A 21538-nucleotide genomic window follows, 5' to 3' on the forward strand; every position below is an offset into this window, starting at 1 on the left:
ATGATGAATATTTCTTTACACCAGAGCGGTAATATGAAAAGACAAATAGATTTTAGAATAATATCCGGGCCTAAAAATATTTTTTTTAAAAATACAAATCCAGGAGGCCGCAAATTTTTTTTTATATAAATTTTAATAGTATATCGATTAATCAGTTGGAAAATTATATAATGGATCATTTACTAAATCATATTTTCATTTCCCTTTGAAACTATATACAAAATAATTTAAAATAACTTATTTCCCAGACAAATGATGAAAATTAAAAAAAGAAATTTAGCCAGGTAAATTTTATTATTTATTTCGGCTATAAATAAATTGCTTCAATATTGAACATATGAAGTAAATAAAATAATTTTCAACTGATTAATATTATTTAAATCTATTTTTTTTAAATTTTAACCGGAGTTAAAAAATTAATATCCGTAAATTTCTGAAAGGTTAATATGACAGATAAAAGGAGGTGTTTGGTTGGCAAGGAGTGGTGTAATAATCTAAGATCTGACCACCATATTAAGTTATATAGCTATACACCTATAAAGATTTTTTTATACTTACTACCTTATTAATTAATACTATATTTCATTTTAGACTGATCTAGCTTTGAGTTCACCTAGCTCCCTTTCAGACTTGAATAAATCCAAACCAGGCAGTAAAAAGCAATTACTTTTAATGACGTGCGAATTTTCTCATTATTTCAAAACTTTTTGGAACTTTTTTGATAAATTACTACATCCGAAATTCAGAGTCACTGCTGATGTTTACGCCCCAATGTTCCTTTGCGACTTCATAACCTTTATAATCGTCTTGTTTGGGTAATTTTTTTCAGTAACAATATATCAAAATTCTTTTGATTACTGTAATCGAATAATTTTTTTTTAAAAAAAAATATTATAAAATAATGAATATTAAAATATTTTGGTAGAATTTTTATTTATTGCGCATCTAATTTTAAAATAACAAAAGAACATATCATCAAATTATTGATGAAATTAAAATGTGTAATTGATTTTTTTATAATACATGCCATTTTTTTAAAGTAAATTTATTTCAACAAAGAAGCCCCTCACAATCAGAAAGAAAGAAATTCGAATAATTCGATTCTAATAAACGAATTATTCTTTTTACAAAACGAAAAATTTACTATTCGTATTCATTAATATTCAATTGTTTTTAAATAGGTCTTGTAGAAGGTAATAATAACTACTATGGAAATTTTATCGATTTAAATATTTATTTATGATTATATGTTTTATTGGTAACATCATATTTTGTTAATCTTTTCAATCAATTATTTATAAAATCACAATTTATATGATAATATTTTACTAAAATATATATAAATGATAAAAAAAATTTTTAAATTAGTGACCGTCTTACCTAAAAAAATTTTCGCCGCTTTTTACTCTTTCAAACATAAGAGGAGCTACGAAATTTTGATCATATTTCATTCAGCTGATATTAAGAAATGCATACTTTGCTGAACCTTAAAAAAATCAGTTTTTTTACATTATTACTTTGGAACGTAATTAAATGTCAGCTAGAACGGTTCCTTAATATTATTCTAAATTTTTCATATAAGTTTTTTAACCTTATAAACTTGTAAATCGTATCTTAAATTAAATATTTAAAAAGAAACCAAATTAATTAATCTTTAAATTAGATATTCCGCTTTTGGTTCTGGTGTTCCTGAAGAGGGTGACGTGGCAAGTTACATTACTGAAAACAAAATACCCATCCCTTTTCTTATTATGTTGGTGGCCCAGTTCGCTCTTATTATCGTCGATAGGGCTCTCTTTTTGCGAAAGTGCATTGTCGGAAAACTTATTTTTCAATTTATACTCGTGATACTCATCCACATATGGATGTTTTTCATCATTCCCAGCCTTACGGAGCGCGAATTTTACAAGGTTATATTATTATTATCGCTTATAATATTTAAAAAAAATATTATAAACCTTATTTACATTGTTGCTTGCTCCTAACATTTAGAAATGAAAAATGATTCAGGCGTTCTTAGAAAAGCTTTGCATAAATAAAATAGATTTCAGATCTGCTACCATTTAATATTATCATGCTGATTACGATTTTATTTCACCCCCGCGACCTTAAAAAAAATTGCATTTTATGAATCTAAAGATACGAAGAGGGGGGGGGGTTCCAAAGCAGAGGGTTTGTGTCCTAATTCAATTTAGATTAGAAGTGGAGTTAGATAATAGAACCCTTAATGACTTAACGAAAATAATATAAAACTGAATAAATATTATTTTTTTAATTATAATAGAATACGCCCGCGAGACTATGGTATTTTTCTAAGTGCTGCTACTTCCTTCTGTCTTCATTTCAAATAAGAAGCGGTTATCCTACCAGGATACTAGGGAACTTTTTAACTAAAAAATACAATTATCCAAATCTTTTTTTGTTCAAAGGGTATGTTATTATTATTTTTTACCTTAAAAATAAATATATAAATTAAATTTATTTTTACCAATTCAAATTTTTATTTAGAATGTAATATTTATAAAATATATATTAAGGATAAATTATTTTAATAGAATTTTGAGATAGTATCTAAAATTTAAATAAGTGTTTACATATTTAAATTTTTTAATCCTAAATGCAAATTTTTTTATAACAATTGCTACTTAAAAAAAATTTTTTGAATAAAGTTTCACTCTTGTTCCCTTTTTGTGGGAATTAAGAGCTATTATGGATTGGATGTGGACAGACACCACAATGTCCATTAACTCTTGGCTCATCATGGAAGATATTTATGCTAGTATCTTTGTACTTAAGTGCTGGCGCCGAATTGAAACAGTATTTTCTTTTTATAATCGATACGCAAATCCGTATTTTAAAACACACGGTCTCAAATGTTGCATTAATATCGAAATCAATTTATATCGTTTGTATGAACTTTTGGTTTCTTAATGCATTTTTATCACATCTCATTCATATTTGACTATGTTTTTTTTGTACATTTTTAATATAATTTAAATGTTGCATGCTATAATAGTTATATTAATGTGCAATAAATTGACCTATGCATCGCAACCCCGTCGCTGTCGAACTTTTGTGGCAATACTATGACGCCCATTTAGAAGTTATCGGCTCTGCGGCATAAGAAAATTATATATTTGCTTTTACTATTACATTTTTATAAATTACTTATATGTTATATGTCATAAAATTATAAATTAAATTAATATAATTAAAAATATTAAGATCAAAATTTATGGAAATACTATTATTCAATAAAATAATTGGTTTATAAAATATTTCCATAAATTTGAAAATATCAACAAACAACAAGTTAAAAGGGATTCTTAAATTTATCGTTTTGAATCATTTACTAAGGGCGATTTTTTTATTAAAAATAAATTTAGGAAATGTATTCCAGCTTTCAAACAATTCTTCCATTTCCATATACTTTAAAACTACTCTTAATTTATATGGATTTTCCATATAAATTAAAAATACAAATATTCTATGGTGAAAATTGTGTATATTTAAAATTGACCTTCACAAATGATTTAAAATCATATGTATTTAGATTTTTTTCTTTATAAATCTTAAAAACCCCAATCAATTCAATGGTCACAGATGCAGGAGTAATGTCTGGTTAAATAAATATAAATACCACCTATGTTTGGAGCATATATTACATAATCTTGTCATAGTGAGCGATACAAAGAAAGTAAGTAAAATAGAAAGATTGCTAAGAATTAGGGAAATTATTCCTGCTCTAAAACTCCAATTTAGGAAAAGTAATTGATTCTGAAAATATAAGTGTGCAGAATAAATAGACACCACTTTCGATATAATAAATCTGGAGGATGAAAATTTTTACGTTTCAATTTGATCAATGTGATATTGATTCTTTTAAGACTAAATATGACCACATGTTAAAAATGCAAAAAGTCTGAATGTAACCAACAAAGGTCCAATTATTATCATTCTATCTTTCTTATACAAAATACGGGAAACAAATTAGATCATTCAACAACTGCTCTTTAGGTATTAGTATTATTATTTACATATTTTTATAAGGTATTCGCTACTTTGTTAGACCCTAGGTTTTAAAAGTTAAATATCTTGAAGAAAAATGTTTTCATTTCAATTTTTAAGTCATTTATGCGAATGAATTATTGCATAAAGATATGGAACAAATAGTAGAATGCGAGAAAGATATAGTTATTCTGAAGCAAATTGTATTCAAAAATCTAACGGCTAAACATGATATTCTGGGATGTTACTTTTTATTTTCTTTAGGCTGTAAATAATTTTTCTATTGAAAAGAAAATTAGAACTTCTTAGACTTTTAGTTCTAGCCAGAAAATATATGATCCAAGCTTATACTCGTTGAGCGTGTTTTTTTTAGTTGTTGGGATTACTTTTATTTTAAAAAACCTCATTGTGCCTTTCAAAATTTAAAGAAAATTTTTTTATTCATAATTTAATAAAATTGGTAAATTTCTAATATAGTTATATATATATAATAAATTTTATTTAGCAAAAGTTGTTTTAAATTAATTTTAGTGCTCATGATAATAATTAAATAAAAAGTAATTTGTCAGGATAAGAAATTTCGGCTCGCCACCCTAGTGATAATAGAGCTTAAATCATAAGAAAGAATATGGTGTTTGTAAATTTGTTCATATTGTATATAATCATTTTAGATTTTCGGCAATCCCTTTTCTCTGGGAATTGAGAACAATCATGGATTGGATGTGGACTGACACCACGTTGACATTGTTTTACTGGATTAAATTGGAAGATATATATGCTTCCGTATTTATATTGAAATGTTATCGCAGGGCTGAATTGGTATGCATGATATATTGTATTCTTTAATAGTGATTCCTGTTGCATGAGGGAAAATTTTATTGAATAATGTTAATTTTTAAATTATAATCGATATGAATCTAAATAATGTATATTATAACTATAAAACATTGCCTAAATCTTGATGAAAAATATTTTTTAAGGATTATCCTACTCCTCGCGGAGTTAAAAGACAACCTCTTATAAAATATTTGATGGGGGGAGGGATGCTTTTCATACTCATTTTCATAATATGGTTTCCTTTGGTACTATTCGCTCTCACAAACGCCGTCGGTACGAAAAATTTACCTTACGACTGCTCCCTACAAATTAGTATAGGTGGATATGCGGTAATTTTAATTTAGTTTGTTGCCAAGCAGCAGTGTGGCTTAAATAGTACTTATAATTTAGGCGTCTTTTAAGTTTATAATATGTTCAATTTAATGCTCGCTTAAAGAAGCGTTTTGTTCAATTAAATAATTTTAGGATTTTTAAATTTAGTGTTTGTTCACGCGTTTGCCCCTCCCTAGCTATCGCCGTTTTAGCTCTTATAATTTAGGCGTGCTTATAAATTTATCATTTGTTTTTACGCTCGTTTAAAAAAGCGTTTTGTTATAGTAGAAAATATTTTAAACACATTAAATTTATTCTGAAACTGATCACGCGGTTGCCCCTCCTTAGCGATGACCGCTTATTTATGCGTTAAGCGATAGTTTATAATGACTGTTAATATGATTTATTTATAAACTGTTATTTTATTCTCATATTTATAGCCTTTGTTTAAGATGAGCGCACGCAATCAGTATATAAAACCCTTTACGGAAGTTGAATACCGATCGCTTATGAATCAGCACATTAAAGATAAGGTAATTTTTGTGAATATAATGTAAAGTCGGTTTTATTTATTTTTAAACCCAGCCCGAACATTTATTCGATATTACATACATTAACTTAGGCCGTTCAAGTGTTTTTATCGAATTATGAAGCAGGCAATGTAATAGAAATAAATTTAATGGGAAATTCGACCGACATTTGGACGATAAGTCCTCCCAGTCTCCAATCCCTACAAGCAATCATGATGAGTAATTCAACCTTGCAAATTAGAGTCAGGTGGTCTTTTACCAGGTTTTTAATCTTATTTTTTTTAAACGTTTATTAAGATATTCTATAACTTCTTAAATTATTTTTTAGGCTTAATTGATATCGAACGAAACATTAATTTAATACATTTTTTGATCGTAGAGTTGCCCAGAGCAAAATGGTTGAGCCCATTATTTCAGATGAGAATGCGTTTCAAGTCGAACCAGGATCTACTATGAGACAAGAGTTGGCTGATATGCTTTATGGAAACTCTACTAAACCTATGTATATTCATTGATAGTTCAATCAAAAATTATTAAATAAAACTAGAAAATATAAATTGTTTGTTTAAATTTAAAAAATATATCAGGTTTAGGATTATGATGTAAATATAAAATTCTTTCCAAATATTAAAAAAAATACTAATGATATTTATAAGGTTAGTAGATCAAATTTCTTTTTTTTAAGCTGCTCAAAACTTGAAAAGAAAAGAATCGACAAAGAATTTAGATAAACTCTTAGATTTTTTTTTCAATAAAAGAAAAATAAAAATGTTTTGATAGAGAAACTTATTCCTTTATTTTCATTAGTTTTCAAATTTTGGAATGACCATATTAAATTACTTGAGATATATTACAAAATATTTTTTTTTAACATAATTTATTGAAATATAAGCTTGATAGAGCACGTCTTCCCTCGATACGTTAGGGTACCAGCCAAAGAAAAACCAAGCTATGTTAGGCCTTTGATACCAAGTATTTTTGTTATCAATTTTTTTTATTATATAACTCCATTGTTGCTATTAGCAATGTTTAAACCATTATAAATATCTAATATATTAAAATTTTTAGAAGGACCTATGGGTTTTAAAGATGTAACGATAAAATTACAAACTCAGAGGATCGAAGGGACCAGGGTTCAGTGGTGGGAAGTTAAGGAAGCTCCCAAAAATCCTCACGAAGAATACTATCTTCCATGTTGTCTCACTATCATTGCCTTCTCCGATCTCGTTTTCCCTGGCACTTTCACCTTTTTCGCTCAATACGGGTAAGTATATATATAATATAATTATTTTTATATAAATGAGGACTGATTACTCAGAAGCTGATGATTAAGTCAGTTTATAATAGGAAATGGTAAATTGGGGGGGGGGGGGCTTAAAACAAGTTTGTATATGTAAAGAACAATGCACCGATGCCAAAGATTGATATCGGGGCGATACTCGGTAATTTTTGGTATCAGTCCATTTAACTTTCTATATGTTTGTCTTTTTTATAACCTATCGTTAAAAAATAGTTTTTAAACCATTTTTATTTTTAAAAAATTACCACTTTTGTACTTCCCTGAATAAATTATTTCTTTTCCATAGCTGATGCAGTTCTAAAAAACAGCTAATCCGACCTAATCAAAAAGAAAAAAATTTCAATCATAATTTTATTTCATTTCATCATTTGTTACATTTTTTTAAATTATTTTAGATTTTAATTGTTAATAAAATTATTTTTAAAATTTTGTTTATGCTTTAGTAATTCAAAATTTATTAAAAAAAGTCAATAAGTATCAGTGCTTATTGTAAAAATATTACAAAATATATTATTTTAATAAAAAATTTATTTTACCTAGTATCATTTAATAAAAAAATAAGATTTAGAATAATTTTAGAAAATCAATTAATTTATAAAGTATTTTTTTAAAAAGGTACTATTTAAAATATGATCAAATAACGAAGAAATTAAATGTTATTCACCGAATATAAATTACCGAAATCTATGGATGGATAAGCAGTTAGATCATGTGCAGATATTATCAGCCTAAAAAAATGAATAAAAAAATTTTTATCGGTGCATCTCAAATTTGCTCAAACCTCTTTTTTTAGCCAATTTAAAATAATTTTTAATGTCTTTTCTCCTTAGCTGGTTTCATCATATAAACTTCCCTAATAATATCTCGAATTTATTTATTCAAACATCATTTGGAAAAATAAATAAGAAATGAGCCTATCATTCATTTAAAAAAATAAAATCAATATTTACTTTTTCCGTATAACAAGTTAATTCTAATTATCATTTTGATAAAACAACAAAAAGTATTATTTTATTTTCAAGTCCAAGCCTGGCCCAAAATATTTTAAAATTTGTAGGCCCGAGCCAAGCTTGAATGGCTAAATGTAACCCCTCATTTAATAAATGAATTTGTCAAGTCAAATTAATTATATTTTATATTTAAATGATAGTATTATAGGATTGTACGTTTCCTTGGTACTAGTAATAGGCCGGTTGGTGCGATCTTTTGTGAGTGGCTTGTATGGTCGCATAATGTTCGACGAATTACCGGACGTTGACAGGGTATTACAACTTTGCTTAGACATATATTTGGTAAGAGAGAGCGGAGAATTTCAATTAGAAGAAGAACTATTTGCAAAACTTATATTTTTGTACCGCTCACCAGAGACGCTCATCAAATGGACCAAGCAAAAAAATGGATAATTATTTTTTGAAAGTATCGCTTCAGCTAAAATATATTATTCTTTTACTATTGCTATAGTATAAATTTGGGTAGAACTCCCTTATAGATTTAAGATCATGATTTTATCAAATATGAAATTAAATTTTTAGTATTTAATATTCTTACATCGTCTGAATATTTGTACTTTTGGTTGACTGGAGATACTTATTAAAAAATAAATTTTTTATATTTAATTTTTTTAATTACAATTAGCTAATCCAAAAAGTCCTTTCACAATTATTTATATTTATTATAAAACACAAAATCACGAAAAATTATGTTTGAATGGTTTTAAATATTATATTAATTTTTTTTAACCAATGCGCCTTTTTTTTAATTTTATTTTTAGATTTAAATTTTTAATGCTATATTTAAATACAATTTTTTTTGTATTATTTAATTTAGATTTTAAATTTAATTTTTTTTTGTATAAATTGATTTATGGATTGATTACATTTAATTTTCAAAAGAATTTGTGATTTTCATATAACAAACAATTTAATAAATTTCAAATCGGAATTACTCTACCTTTTTATGAGTAAACCAAATGTTTCCCATCCAGCAATTATAGTTTTTTCCCTAATCTCATGTATTTTGATGAATTATTTTTATTAAATATTTGTAATGTCATCATCATAAGAATAAATAAATTTAGAAAAATAATTATTAGGGCAATTTCATTTAATTATTTTAAAAAACTTCAAAAATATCATACATTAATCAGTAAATAATCAAGTATCATGCTTTTCTTTATAAATTGCCTAAATTTTTAGATATATTGGAATAATAATGGGGAGTGGCGATTTCTTGTGTCATATATATTGGATTCGTTTGTTGAGATACTCGGATAAAAGTTGTCCTTCTACTTAATTCTTTTAATTTGGCGGCGCCTATGTAAGTGCAAGCTGATCTCATTCCGCCTAAGATATCCAACACTGTGTTATTTACATCACCTTTATAAGGAATTTCGACCGTTTTGCCTTCAGATGCTCTGTGCCGATTTATAATTATAAACTTATATATATAAACAAATAAATTAAGATTTTTAAAGATATAGGGTAGCACCGATCCACTTTTCCATGGGTGAAGGGTTTTCCCTTATATCCCTTCCACCCTAACAAACATATTAATAATATATTAAAATAAACAATAATTTGAAAGAGGAAAGTGAAAACCAAATATATTTTTATAAAAATGTAACATAACCAAAGAATATAATAAGTGTACCTACCTCCAATAAAATTTATGAAAAAATCCATCCAATAATGTCCCCCCCCCCCTCACAGCAAAATCCTGGCTAATCCTATGTCCCCATCAAAATCGATCTGATATGCTAAATCTTGGATTTTAGGTGAATTCATATCATAAATGTTAGTTAATTTATTCCATATGCATAGAAGTTCAAATATATTAAGAGACTCGATTAACATACCACGATCGATCATGATTCAGATCCCTTTCATTTTTATTAAATTTGTATACACACCAAGGTTGGTTGGAAATGGCGTATTACGAGGGGGGTTAAGCCTCCTATTGTTTTTTTTATTTTTAGCCCCCTTTCAAAATTTTGAATGAGAGCTGAGCCCCCTCAATTTTTTAATAATTTTTCAAGTGTTAAATTTAAAAAACCATTTTTTCTTTATGGAGGCGGAGTGGCGTTTAAAATTTTTATGGTGCGATTTGATTATATTTGTATATTAAATTAATTTTTTTTTTAAATATTAAAATATGAATTGTATTGGTATATAGTAATATTTCAATTAGTGCATAAGCATAATGCATGTCGTTATCATTCTTATCTTTATTTTAATGGACCTAGACATTTTAAGCCCCACCCCTCAATATAAAATTATGAAAAAACACTATCTAATAATCCTCGACTTACTTAATAACGAACAGGCCCGTAGCCAGGAACTTCCAGTAGGGGAGTTAACTATTAATTGAGAGGGCCAATATTTTTTTTAAAGTAAAACAGTTTTACACATAAATTTTTTTTGAAAATTTGTAAAAATATAAATACAATAACGCTTTAATATGGTAGATTTTTATATTTTAACAAAATGAATCAAAAGATAAATTTTGAGTTATTTTTTTATATGCCATTAAAACTAAATTTTATTTTCGTCTTTCATTCATTCTTTAACCAATTGGAAGTACAACGACAAAAATGAAATATTGAATAACTTATGTTATACTCAAAAATTATGGTTGAAAATATATAATTGTAATGTAAGGTGTTTTCCTGAGCATCTCCCGGTGCCTCAGGGTATACTCCACTAGGAAAGTTATTATAAAGAAATTTTGCCCCAAATTTATTAAATTTTAATTAGCCATTAAAAATTAAAATCTAAATGTAAAAACAATTAAAATTTTATTAGGCCAAATAAATTGCAAGATACATTCTCTTTCTTTAAAAAATTTATACCCCCCCCCCCCCCCAATTGAAATTTTATAAATATTTGCCTCTTCTGCTATTCCAAGTAGTGATGATAAATGGCTCCATTTTTAGCAGGTTTTGAATCGACTCTAGAAAGGCTAAACTGAATTTTTAAGTGTTAACTATCCTTTTCCCCCTAATAGAAGTTTAAACTTAAGATACCTCAATCATGAAAAAAAATATACTCTTGCTCAAGGTTCGATTTTTTCGATTATCATTATTGAGTTGATTTGACAGCACTACGAATATTTCTATTGGCAAGAAATAATCGCTTTTCATAAAATCTAAATTTTAAATTTTCAACAGGTAGGTTGCTACCTTTTAAGATTAATCAATCTACTCAGAAATAGTGTTGTAAACGTTCCTTCAAAAAATAAACGTGTTACACGTTACGTCTGAAAAAAGGAACGCGTTAATGTTTCGTTACCTTACTAAAAAAAGGAAAGCGTGTTACTGGCTATTCAAAAAGTAACGGGTTATTCATTACGTAAAAAATTAGATGTTAAATAAAAAAAAAATTATTCCCCTATATATATTATAAATAAAATTTTGCAAATAATAATATTAAGAAGATATCTTTTTATATATAATTTATAAATAAAATAATATATTATAAGATAAGATATTTTTTTAATAATTTTAAGTTCTAGGTCGGCATAATTTGGATAGTTAATTGCTTTATAGAATAAGCTAAAAAAATTTAAACGAGGACACCCTATCTTGGTTTGTTTTAGGTAGTGCTGCAACGTTACTTCAAAAAAGAAACGCGTTACTCGTATTGCCTGAAAAAAAGGAACGCGTTACCTTGTGAAAAAAAAGAACGCGCGTTACTGGCTATTCAATAAATTGACGGGTTACTCGTTACTTAAAAAATAAATATTTTAGAAAATTTTTTTTAACCTATATATTGTATTCCATATTAAATCAACCAAAAAAAAGTCGATTCTCAACCCGATCCCCTCGATTTTTAAAAAAATTTGTATGTTGGTACTATATACACTAACTAAAATGGCAATCTTTAGAAACGCGAAAATTCCAAAATACAATATATTTAATTTTAAATATCTCAAAAAGTAATCAAGCTAAAAATACAATTTAAATCTGATTAAATAGGTCTAGAATAGCCCTTTAATATGATATAAAATTTATTTTAGAAAATAAGTCTATTACCAAAAACAGGAAATAGAAAACCGGAAATGGCTATAAAATAAAAATTGCTCTTTTTTTCTTTCAAATTTTTTTTACAGATAGACATTATACTTCTTAATATTTGTAAAATCCTAGATTGGGACGAGTACTGGGCCCATAATTATTACACTTTAAATGTAAGTAGTATGGCTTAAATCCTATATTATACCAAATGTATAGTAATTTACGAAACAAATAAAAAGAAAACTCGTTTGAGATCGGGTCGGATATATTTTTTTATAAAACTTTAGGGTCATGTTAGAAAAATTAAGCCCTATGCAGATCACTAGTAGACATTGTGTCATATTTAACCCATAAGTTTAGCTACTTTATTTTAGAAAGAAAATAATTTTAAAAATATCTAACTTTATTTAACTAATTATTTATATTACATAAATATCATTGGGAAATTAATATTGTAATAAACATTAATTAAATAATATCATACATTAAATAATCTAATGAATTAGAATAAAATTTGACCTTTATTTTTCCTTCCATTGGAATAAATAAATGCTATTTTTGTGTCCCGGGAATTCGTTTGGCCGTTAAAAATCTATTTTCGAGATTGGTTTCCATTCTTAAATATTCAACGTTGCTGACCTCTTAGTAATTTCCCCTAAACTATCACAAGGAGTTTTGCCAATTGCAGTTCAAAAAATGTCATTCTGCCTTAATCCAAAATCATTGTAAATGGTTGTAGAGGTTTACAGTTTTTTTGTTTTTATACTGGGTAACAGCTCCATCAGAAAAATAAAAAAATATTATCAAATCTTTCTTTCAAGAAAGGAATTAATTTTATTTGAAATAAATAAAAAGAACAAGTAATCTGTTTTAGACAATCTGATATAACCATGTAACTTACATGTTTGATGATATCGCTTTCGCGGTAATAAATCATAAATGGATGAAATGTTGCCTGATTATTAGTCCAATGGAAATCTTGAGCGTGATATTGAAGTACAAAGCGTAGTTCTCTGCAAAATCGGATATTAATAAATATTCCCCATTCTTCAAATTCGATTTTAATGACAAAAAATGAAGATTGTTCCGAAGAAATAAAGCATGAGGAATTAAAATATTTAATTTTTCAATCAAAAACTCCACAAATTCACTGGCGGACTTAGTCAACGTTTCGAGGGTAGTACGGTCTGCCGCCAACCATTGTTCAAATATTATATAATCTATGGCATTATTATTAAACAATAAATGTAATCCTTATTTAAGTCCAAAGTGCCGGGACACATTTGGCATTTCCTTAAGTAACAGCAAGGCTGGACTGGATTGCATAGACTTTGTGCAATGTAGTGTTTATATCTTTTAAGGAAGGAAATGAATAGTTAAGCTGGTTTGCAGTTAACTGATATAATTTACCACCAATTATAATTAATTTAAAATTTTGATGAAATAAACAGGTGCACATTGTATGTGTTCCAGACCCGCCTGCTAAATTACAGTTTTTTGGTCTCATGATAGAAAACTTGCTGAAACCTAATATTTCTGTTTATTTCTTTAAAATTGGTAAATAATTTGCTTATATTACATAAAACTAATATCTTTTACACTTGGTTCCTTTTCCCATTAACTTTCATTGATAAAAAATTATCATACCTGTTTTCATCAGAATTATAAAATTCTATTACTTTATTTGCAACGTCATCCGGAATTATTCTACTTGGTTTTATGATATTTGGGTTTGACAGAACACTTTTTTCTTCAACTAATTGTTTAGTTGTCCGGGCCATAAAATTTGTAGTTGAAAATTATTTTTCAATTTTATCTAGAATTCAAGATTTTGGTAAAACTGTTAAAATTTGTATTTTTTCATTGCGTAGCAAATTTTTCTTTCAGTTGATTTATGATTTCGGCTTCATTTTTTTTTTGCTTGATCCTTTAGATTAATTTTAAAAGCTTTTTAATTTTTCCCTGAATTTTCAAAAATTTATTTACAGGATATTTTTTTTCATTTAACCTTTTCTTTTTAATAGGTGTCTCCCCTAAATGGAAAAGTTTCATTTAAAGTATTAAAATCTGTATAAGATTAGTAATTATTGCATAGTTGATCAAGTTCAGTTCATTAATAGTTGAGGTAGAAGATAAGTTAGAAATAGAAAGTAATGTGATAGGGATCGTAGAAGTAAAAGGTAAGATGGGATTTGTTGAATATTTTTTTAATTTCTTCCTGCAAAAACTACAAGTTTTTTGATTAATTGATAAGCTAGAATTCACTTGTATCATCCAATCCCAATGTATAACACCTCTAAGATCGTAGTGTACTGAATGAGATTTTATTCGAAAAGGGTTACAGCACTTTACTGGAATAGAAATAACTTTTGTAGAAATTTAAATTCTTTTGGTAAGAAATAAAAGATGTTTATTAATTTTCTAAGAAAAATGGCTAAGTAACCTTAATCAATAAAAATGACGACTGTTGCTGTTGGAATTAATTTTGAATATAACTTTATGCTACATATAATTATTTTGTTTGATAATTAATTATAAGTAGATTAAAATAATCTTTAAAATGAAAATATATTTCTGACGATCACAAAATTAATTATCCGGCAATGAAAAATAAACTACATCATTCATTCACAGAGTTGCTAGGTCAAAAATCTCGAATTTAAGAAGAAATTTTTTTGGGGAGACGATTAGGTGGGCTGAAGAGATTATTGAGCTAACTTTTTTTTATCATAGTTGTTACTTTATTACTTTTTACAAAATCTTATTATTTATTCCTTATAATGCTTCCAAATTAAGGGGTTTTGCATTATATTTAAAATAATCAGATTTTTTAGGATTTTAATTTTGCCCACTTTTTTTAAAATTAATACTCTATATTTGGTATAATATCGGATTTAAGCCATACTACTTATATTTAAAGTGTAATAACTATAGGCCCAGTACTCGTCCCAATCTAGGATTTTGTACAAACATTAAGAAATATAATGCCCATTCTGTAAAAAAAATTTGAAAGAAAAAAAAACAATTTTTATTTTATAGCCATTTCCGGTTATCTATTTCTGGTTTTTGGTAATAAACTTATTTTCAATAAAATAAATTTTATATCATATTAAAGGGCTATTCTAGAGCTATTTAATAAAATTTAAATTATGTCTTTATAGCTTAATTACATTTTGAGATATTTAAAATTAAATATATTTGGAATTTTCGCGTTTCTAAAGATGGCCATATCTCATGAAGTAAGCGAGTTGAGAATTAAAATTTTATATTTTTACTAGTTAATGTATATACTACCATCTACAAATTTTAACAAAATTCGAAGAGGGTCGGTTAGAAACTTCAGTTGATGAAATTACGCCAAAAATAGTATATAAGATATCGTTTTATAATAATTATTTTTTATATATAATTTATAAAAAAAATAATACAAAAATAATAATTTTTTATTTATTTTTAACAACTGATTTTTAAAATGTTGTTCAGATAAACAAGAGTGCTTAGTGCTAAACAGCTTTCGGTGTGCTAAGCACACGTTCAACTGGTGCAGAGGATGGGAAGGTTGTATTATATTGGATAAATAAAAATTTTAATTGGGGGAATTTATTAAAAATTAAAGAATAATCTTTATTTTGAAAAAAGCTTAGGTCATCTTCAAAAGAATCTTCATTAGATCCTCATCCAGTTTTTTAAAATATCTTTATTAGAAAATAATCTGTGCATGTGTTGTTTTTTAAAGGAATCAAGTCTGCCCTTTTTTGTCAAGATCTTTTCTCACATAAAAATTTGTTCAAACTTCCTTCTTTCTCTGACATCTAGTTTTATGTGGGCCGATCCGATTAAATAGCTAGTGAATTATTGCTGATAATATATATTCATTGAAATAAAATATTATCAAAATATAAATTGTGAACAACAACTGTTTATCTATTATCTTTGTCTTGCAAAATTGCATTAATATATGGCTTACGCTAAACAGCTTTCGGTGTGCTAAGCACACGTTCAACTGGTGCAGAGGATGGGAAGGTTGTATTATATTGGATAAATAAAAATTTTAATTGGGGGAATTTATTAAAAATTAAAGAATAATCTTTATTTTGAAAAAAGCTTAGGTCATCTTCAAAAGAATCTTCATTAGATCCTCATCCAATTTTTTAAAATATCTTTATTAGAAAATAATCTGTGCATGTGTTGTTTTTTAAAGGAATCAAGTCTGCCCTTTTTTGTCAAGATCTTTTCTCACATAAAAATTTGTTCAAACTTCCTTCCTTCTCTGACATCTAGTTTTATGTGGGCCGATCCGATTAAATAGCTAGTGAATTATTGCTGATAATATATATTCATTGAAATAAAATATTATCAAAATATAAATTGTGAACAATACTTCAACTGTTTATCCATTATCTTTGTCTTGCAAAATTGCATTAATATATGGCTTACAAAATCCATTACCGATTTATCATTATCTAAAAATCTCTATCTATGGATTAATCACAAGATTTGTCAAATTTGTGGCCATTCTCCTTAATAAAACTATATATTAATTTCACGGAGTTATAGAAAAAGTTCCATCTTGTTATATCCAGTATAATCAGATGTCCCATTTTTCCTTAAAAATGGCTGCACAGTTTGGATGCTTATTCATTCCACAATTAAGGTTAAAATATTTGAGCTAGGACACAATTTACATTTACAAGATGTAAACATTGTACCCTTAGTTTTCTTCATTAGTGTAAGAAAAAAGTTTCATATTGAAGCCAAAGTGGGTTTTACTCATCTTCAATTGAAGAAAATGTAAAATTGATATACATTGATTGATTCAATATTAATTAGATTAAGAATCTTGATTGAAAATTTAACAACAAAATTTTAAAATAAAACAGAAGGAAAAGGAAAATGTTGCAGTTACTCGTTACCTCTAAGGTAACGATTTACTTTTTTGACGCTACAGCACTAGATATAAATAATAAATCACGATATTTTTTATCAAGTTCTTTGGTATCCCTTTGTCAATGAATCATTTTTTATTGATTGACTGATATTTAAAAAAATTAGATCATCATGAACATGTTGACAATAATATTTAAATGTCATTATAGGTGAGTGCTCGATTCAGAAATTAAACTTTTATTTAAAAATATACCAATAAAAAAAATCCAAAACTAGTAAGATTAAAAATAGATGATTCCTCTAGAAATCATCATATAGTCCCGTCTAATTGATAGCTTTAAAAACTAGAGTAAAATGACTTGAATAAGCTTAAATAAAAATATTTTTTTATTTTAGAAATTCTTTCTAATATATTCTTTATTCATAACAAATACCTATAGAGGCAACATTTGCACAACACGGCCAGGATTTTTTTTATAAATTTTTGGGCCCAGCCTGGATTTTTTAAAAATATATTATATTTGTTTATAATTTTTATAGCCAATAATGGCGATTTAAAATATTTGGTTTTAAAATATATGGCCTGGCCCAAATATTTTTCTAAAAAATTTTTTAGGTTCAGCCCGAGATTAAAAAAAATTCCAAGCCCGCTTGGGTATATTTAAAAAAATACGGTCTGGCCTTGCAGATCTCTGGTTCATAAACAATTGGCTAGAACCTAGCGCGATTTGACGAGAAGGAAAAAAATGAATCTGACAAAGATTCAAATTAAATAAATATAAAGTGATTGCTGGGTTTCAACAATATTTTGATTATTCCTAATGAAAAATTTAAAAAATTATCCATTATCACGCAATATTGCCGAGTGTAAAATCATCTTATGAATTTATTCAAGGTAGATAATCGAACGAGTTTAAGTGTAAATAATTTGTCTAATTTAATGTTCATAAATATTTTCGATATCAGAATGGATTCCAGATCCATATATCAAAATACGGAAAGAGAATTATAGCAAGCGAATAAAATCTTTAAAGAATTTTTTTTAATTTTTAGATATCGATGGTAATAAATTTGTTTTTTATAATATAAATAAAGAATTTATTCATATTATGGGCAAGTCCATAAATCTCAAATACAAACAGATACAACAAATATGATAATACATCTTAATTGATATCCAACATTTAGGAACTCGCTAAATAATTTTCGACAGTGTAGCTTAAAATAATTTTGTCTACATAAATCTTATATGTAAGAAAATTTCAAAAAAGTAACAGGGTTTGGATTAAGCAAAATCACCATGTTTACAACCTTGATAAAAAATTAATTAAAAAAACCCTTTATATATATATATATATTTTTAATAATGTATTAAATAAATGTAGCCCCCCCCCCCAGTCAAATTTTTACGCAATACAACACTGTTGGTTGGTGATATTATAATATAAAAAATTGATAGTGAGTCTTTTAACTCAAGAAATCCTCTTATAAAATTTAAAAAAGTTAGTTCTAACATAAGTGTAGGTAATATATATATGTTAAAGTCAATGTGTTTAATCCGGCAATGTGTTATTTTTTAAACTTTAAATTTTTTTGAGCACGTTTTTTAAATTTAAAAATCTGATTTTACCGGAAAATCATGTTTGGAATACCTACCCTATGAATTTCAGACAATTTTTTGATAAAATTTTAAACTTAATATAATTTTCATTCGATTTCCCATATATTTTTTATATAATTTATGAATGACTCAAAGGTTAACAGTAAAATTGTCTACAATTCATACAATTGATAGAATATATTTCTGGTAAAATCCGATTTTTAAATTTATTAAAACGAGCTCTATAAATGATTTACAGTTGTAAAAATAACACATTGCCTGAAAAAACACATTGACGCTAACTTATATATTGTTTTAATTATTAACTTAAGAGATTATTATATATTGTTTTAATTTTTTGATAGCTTTAAGAGAGTTTGGAACCAGAATCTAAAACTCTTGAATCAGGTCAAATTAAAAAAAAACAGGAACACGCTTTTAAAAAAATATTCAAAACCAGAACCCTTTTTAATCAGGATTCCAAACTGCCTACACGTTCAGTTTTATATCAAGTTCTATTAAAGATATGAATAGACTGCAAACTGAATAACGAAGTTTTGTTTACTAACCCCATTGATTATAATCTTGAAGGGTCAGGCTCACAGTAAGATGGTCAATAAAATATAAACACAGTCTGTGACCTGAAAAATATTAATTTTTCTCTTATCCTTCTTTTTTTTTGCCAATGTGAATATCACAATTATAAATTTAATTTAAAAAATAAGAAAGGTTTAATTGAAAAAATAAATTTATTCCATAACATTTTATAGAATAAATATTTTGAGTTCCATATTTCTTCCATATATGTCTTTTTAAAAATACGTGTGTCAATGTATTGGGCCCAAATCAAAAATTAGATGTATTCATTTTGCTCATTCCTTTTATATCATAGTTTTATGAATTAGGAGATGGAAAATTGTATAATTAATTATGTTGAAATGGGTAATGACTTAAAAATATATGCAGTGAATATACCTATATTCTGACAACTTCCCAGAAAATTTTTTTTGAGCCACTGATGATGACATTCCATAAAACTGTTTATAAATTTTCCCATCTTTTTCAATTTTATCCCCTCCAGATTGATCATGACCAGCTAGCATGCCACCTAGCATCACAAAATCGGCTCCAGCACCAAAAGCTTTTACTACATCTCCAGGACATGTACAACCTCCATCCTTAATATGAATTTTATTAATAAAATGTTGCCAGTTTGTAAAAGAATGATAGATATAAAAGTTATAAATAATTATAGTAAATATATATTTAAATATGATAAGATTCCAGGCCTGATTCTAGCTTAACACATTGGGGGGGGGGGAGGGGGCAGACAAAAATTTTGGAAGGGCAGTTAAAAAAATTTTTTAACACCATAGGGCAAAATATTTAATATTTGAACAAAAAATTGAATTATAAGATTTTATTTGAAAAATACCACATATAAAAATATAGAATGATCAAATATTCTTATAAAATTAGATGGAAAATAAGAATTGATTGACTTATAGCTGGAAAGAAATAAGGTGATTTAATATGTATTTTAAAAAAAATTGAAACCTAAGCCTGGCCTAAATTATTATAAAATTTATGGCAAAGATCAGACCAGGCTCAAGTTATTAGAGGATTCTAATAGTTGTTAATTCAATATTTATAGCATATAAGTTCAATTTTTGTACATAAAAAACTTTCTATTAATAATATGGCATACAATAATTTCATACTGCAACTATATGTCCTCCTAAGCCATGAGCAGCATCTGCACATTCAATTACAGCACTCAATTGAGGATAACCAACCCCAGTTTTACTTCTTGTTGTACAAACTGATCCAGGACCAATTCCCACCTTTATGATATCAGCACCAGATAAAATTAATTCTTCCACCATTTCACCAGTAACAACATTCCCTGCCTATACTTAAAAAATTATTTTAACATATTTTTATTTACTAGTAATGTTTGATCAAAGGACTCTCTAGTTTTGCGGACAAAATTGACAAAACTTTCAGAATAACCATTTGCAACATCCAAGCATATATATTTAATAAGTGGAACCTTTTTAATAATTTGGCTCAGGTTTTGCCAATCATTATCTTGAATACCTGAACTTACTGCAACATTCTAAATTCATAATATATGTATACTAAAATATAATTTGACTATTTAAGTGTCTTTTAAATATAGTAAGTGTGATTAATTTATAGAAAGAACAACTTTGTAATATATTCAAAGCAAAAAAAACTTTATCAAGATTTTAAAACATTTGGATTTTTAAAATTATAGATATATATATATATAACTGCAAACTTCTAAAATATCGGGATTTTCTTCAGCAAATTTTTCCCAATCAGCAGCATCATAAAATTTGTGCATGCAAGTAAAAAGTTGATGCTATTTCTAATATAATGTTAAAAATGATGGTTAATAAACTTTATAGAGTGCTATGGCCATATCAAAAGTTCCTACAGTATCCATATTTGCTGCCATTATTGGTATTCCAAGGTACTTTCTCTTTGAATTTCTAAAAAAATACTCTCTCTTTAAGTCAACCTAACAAAAAAATAATAATATATATATATGAATAAAGAAACTAAGAATTACATCCATGCGAGTCTTTAATGTACTTCTCTTAGGTCTTATAAGAACATCCTTATAGTCCAATTTTATATCATTGTCAATTCGAGGCATGGAAATTTTCTCAGCTGTGCAAGTTTTCTAAAATCGATATACACCTGTCAAGTGACAGGCTATAGTTCAAATATTAAACTTATTTTAAAAAATGAAACATATATGGTAGTTTCCGAACGTATAGAAAAATTGATGGTTTATAAATAGTCCCCAAATTTTTTTATACCAGATCGTCATAGATTTTTAAAAATATTTAACGTTATTCCCAAATTTAATTTAAATTATTTCGAGTATATCATTTTCATTTTAAAACCAAAAAGTTAATTGCAAACAGTGGCGTCGCTAGGAGAGGGCGCAAAAGGGCTCGAGCCCCTGAAGCAAAAAATTTTTTTTAAATGGCTCATTAATATCCCCTTGAACTAAAAAT

The 21538-nt window shown here is 26.7% G+C and overlaps 2 protein-coding genes across 6 annotated transcripts in view; one reads left to right on the forward strand and one right to left on the reverse strand.

Annotated features, from left to right (window-relative positions):
* LOC135923942 (piezo-type mechanosensitive ion channel component 2-like) overlaps positions 1-8953 on the forward strand; it is a 75745-nt gene extending 66792 nt beyond the window's left edge. For 4 of the 5 annotated variants that reach the window (XM_065458965.1, XM_065458964.1, XM_065458966.1 and 1 more), the window contains 11 exons: positions 592-815; positions 1664-1910; positions 2285-2430; positions 4680-4827; positions 4989-5174; positions 5598-5690; positions 5780-5949; positions 6067-6189; positions 6580-6659; positions 6756-6951; positions 8138-8953. In XM_065458965.1, coding sequence (XP_065315037.1) covers positions 592-815; positions 1664-1910; positions 2285-2430; positions 4680-4827; positions 4989-5174; positions 5598-5690; positions 5780-5949; positions 6067-6189; positions 6580-6659; positions 6756-6951; positions 8138-8390 — 1866 coding nt within the window. In that variant the 3' untranslated portion in view covers positions 8391-8953. The remainder of the gene's footprint in view (positions 1-591; positions 816-1663; positions 1911-2284; positions 2431-4679; positions 4828-4988; positions 5175-5597; positions 5691-5779; positions 5950-6066; positions 6190-6579; positions 6660-6755; positions 6952-8137) is intronic. The other variant, XM_065458968.1, reaches the window with a different exon arrangement.
* Positions 8954-9052: 99 nt separating this feature from the next.
* On the reverse strand, positions 9053-21192 carry LOC135923944 (GMP reductase 2-like). Its single transcript, XM_065458971.1, has 7 exons — positions 21085-21192; positions 20914-21033; positions 20791-20874; positions 20434-20604; positions 20207-20395; positions 19461-19663; positions 9053-9400 (listed from the first exon to the last, which is right to left on the reverse strand). The coding sequence occupies exons 1-7, from the start codon at positions 21169-21171 to the stop codon at positions 9160-9162; spliced, it is 1095 nt and encodes a 364-aa protein (XP_065315043.1). The 5' UTR covers positions 21172-21192; the 3' UTR covers positions 9053-9159.
* Between the last annotated feature and the right edge of the window lie 346 nt (positions 21193-21538).

Source organism: Gordionus sp. m RMFG-2023, chromosome 2 (genome assembly GCF_954871325.1).
Source record: "Gordionus sp. m RMFG-2023 chromosome 2, tfGorSpeb1-WG-v2, whole genome shotgun sequence".
NCBI classification, from domain to species: domain Eukaryota; kingdom Metazoa; phylum Nematomorpha; class Gordioida; order Chordodea; family Parachordodidae; genus Gordionus; species Gordionus sp. m RMFG-2023.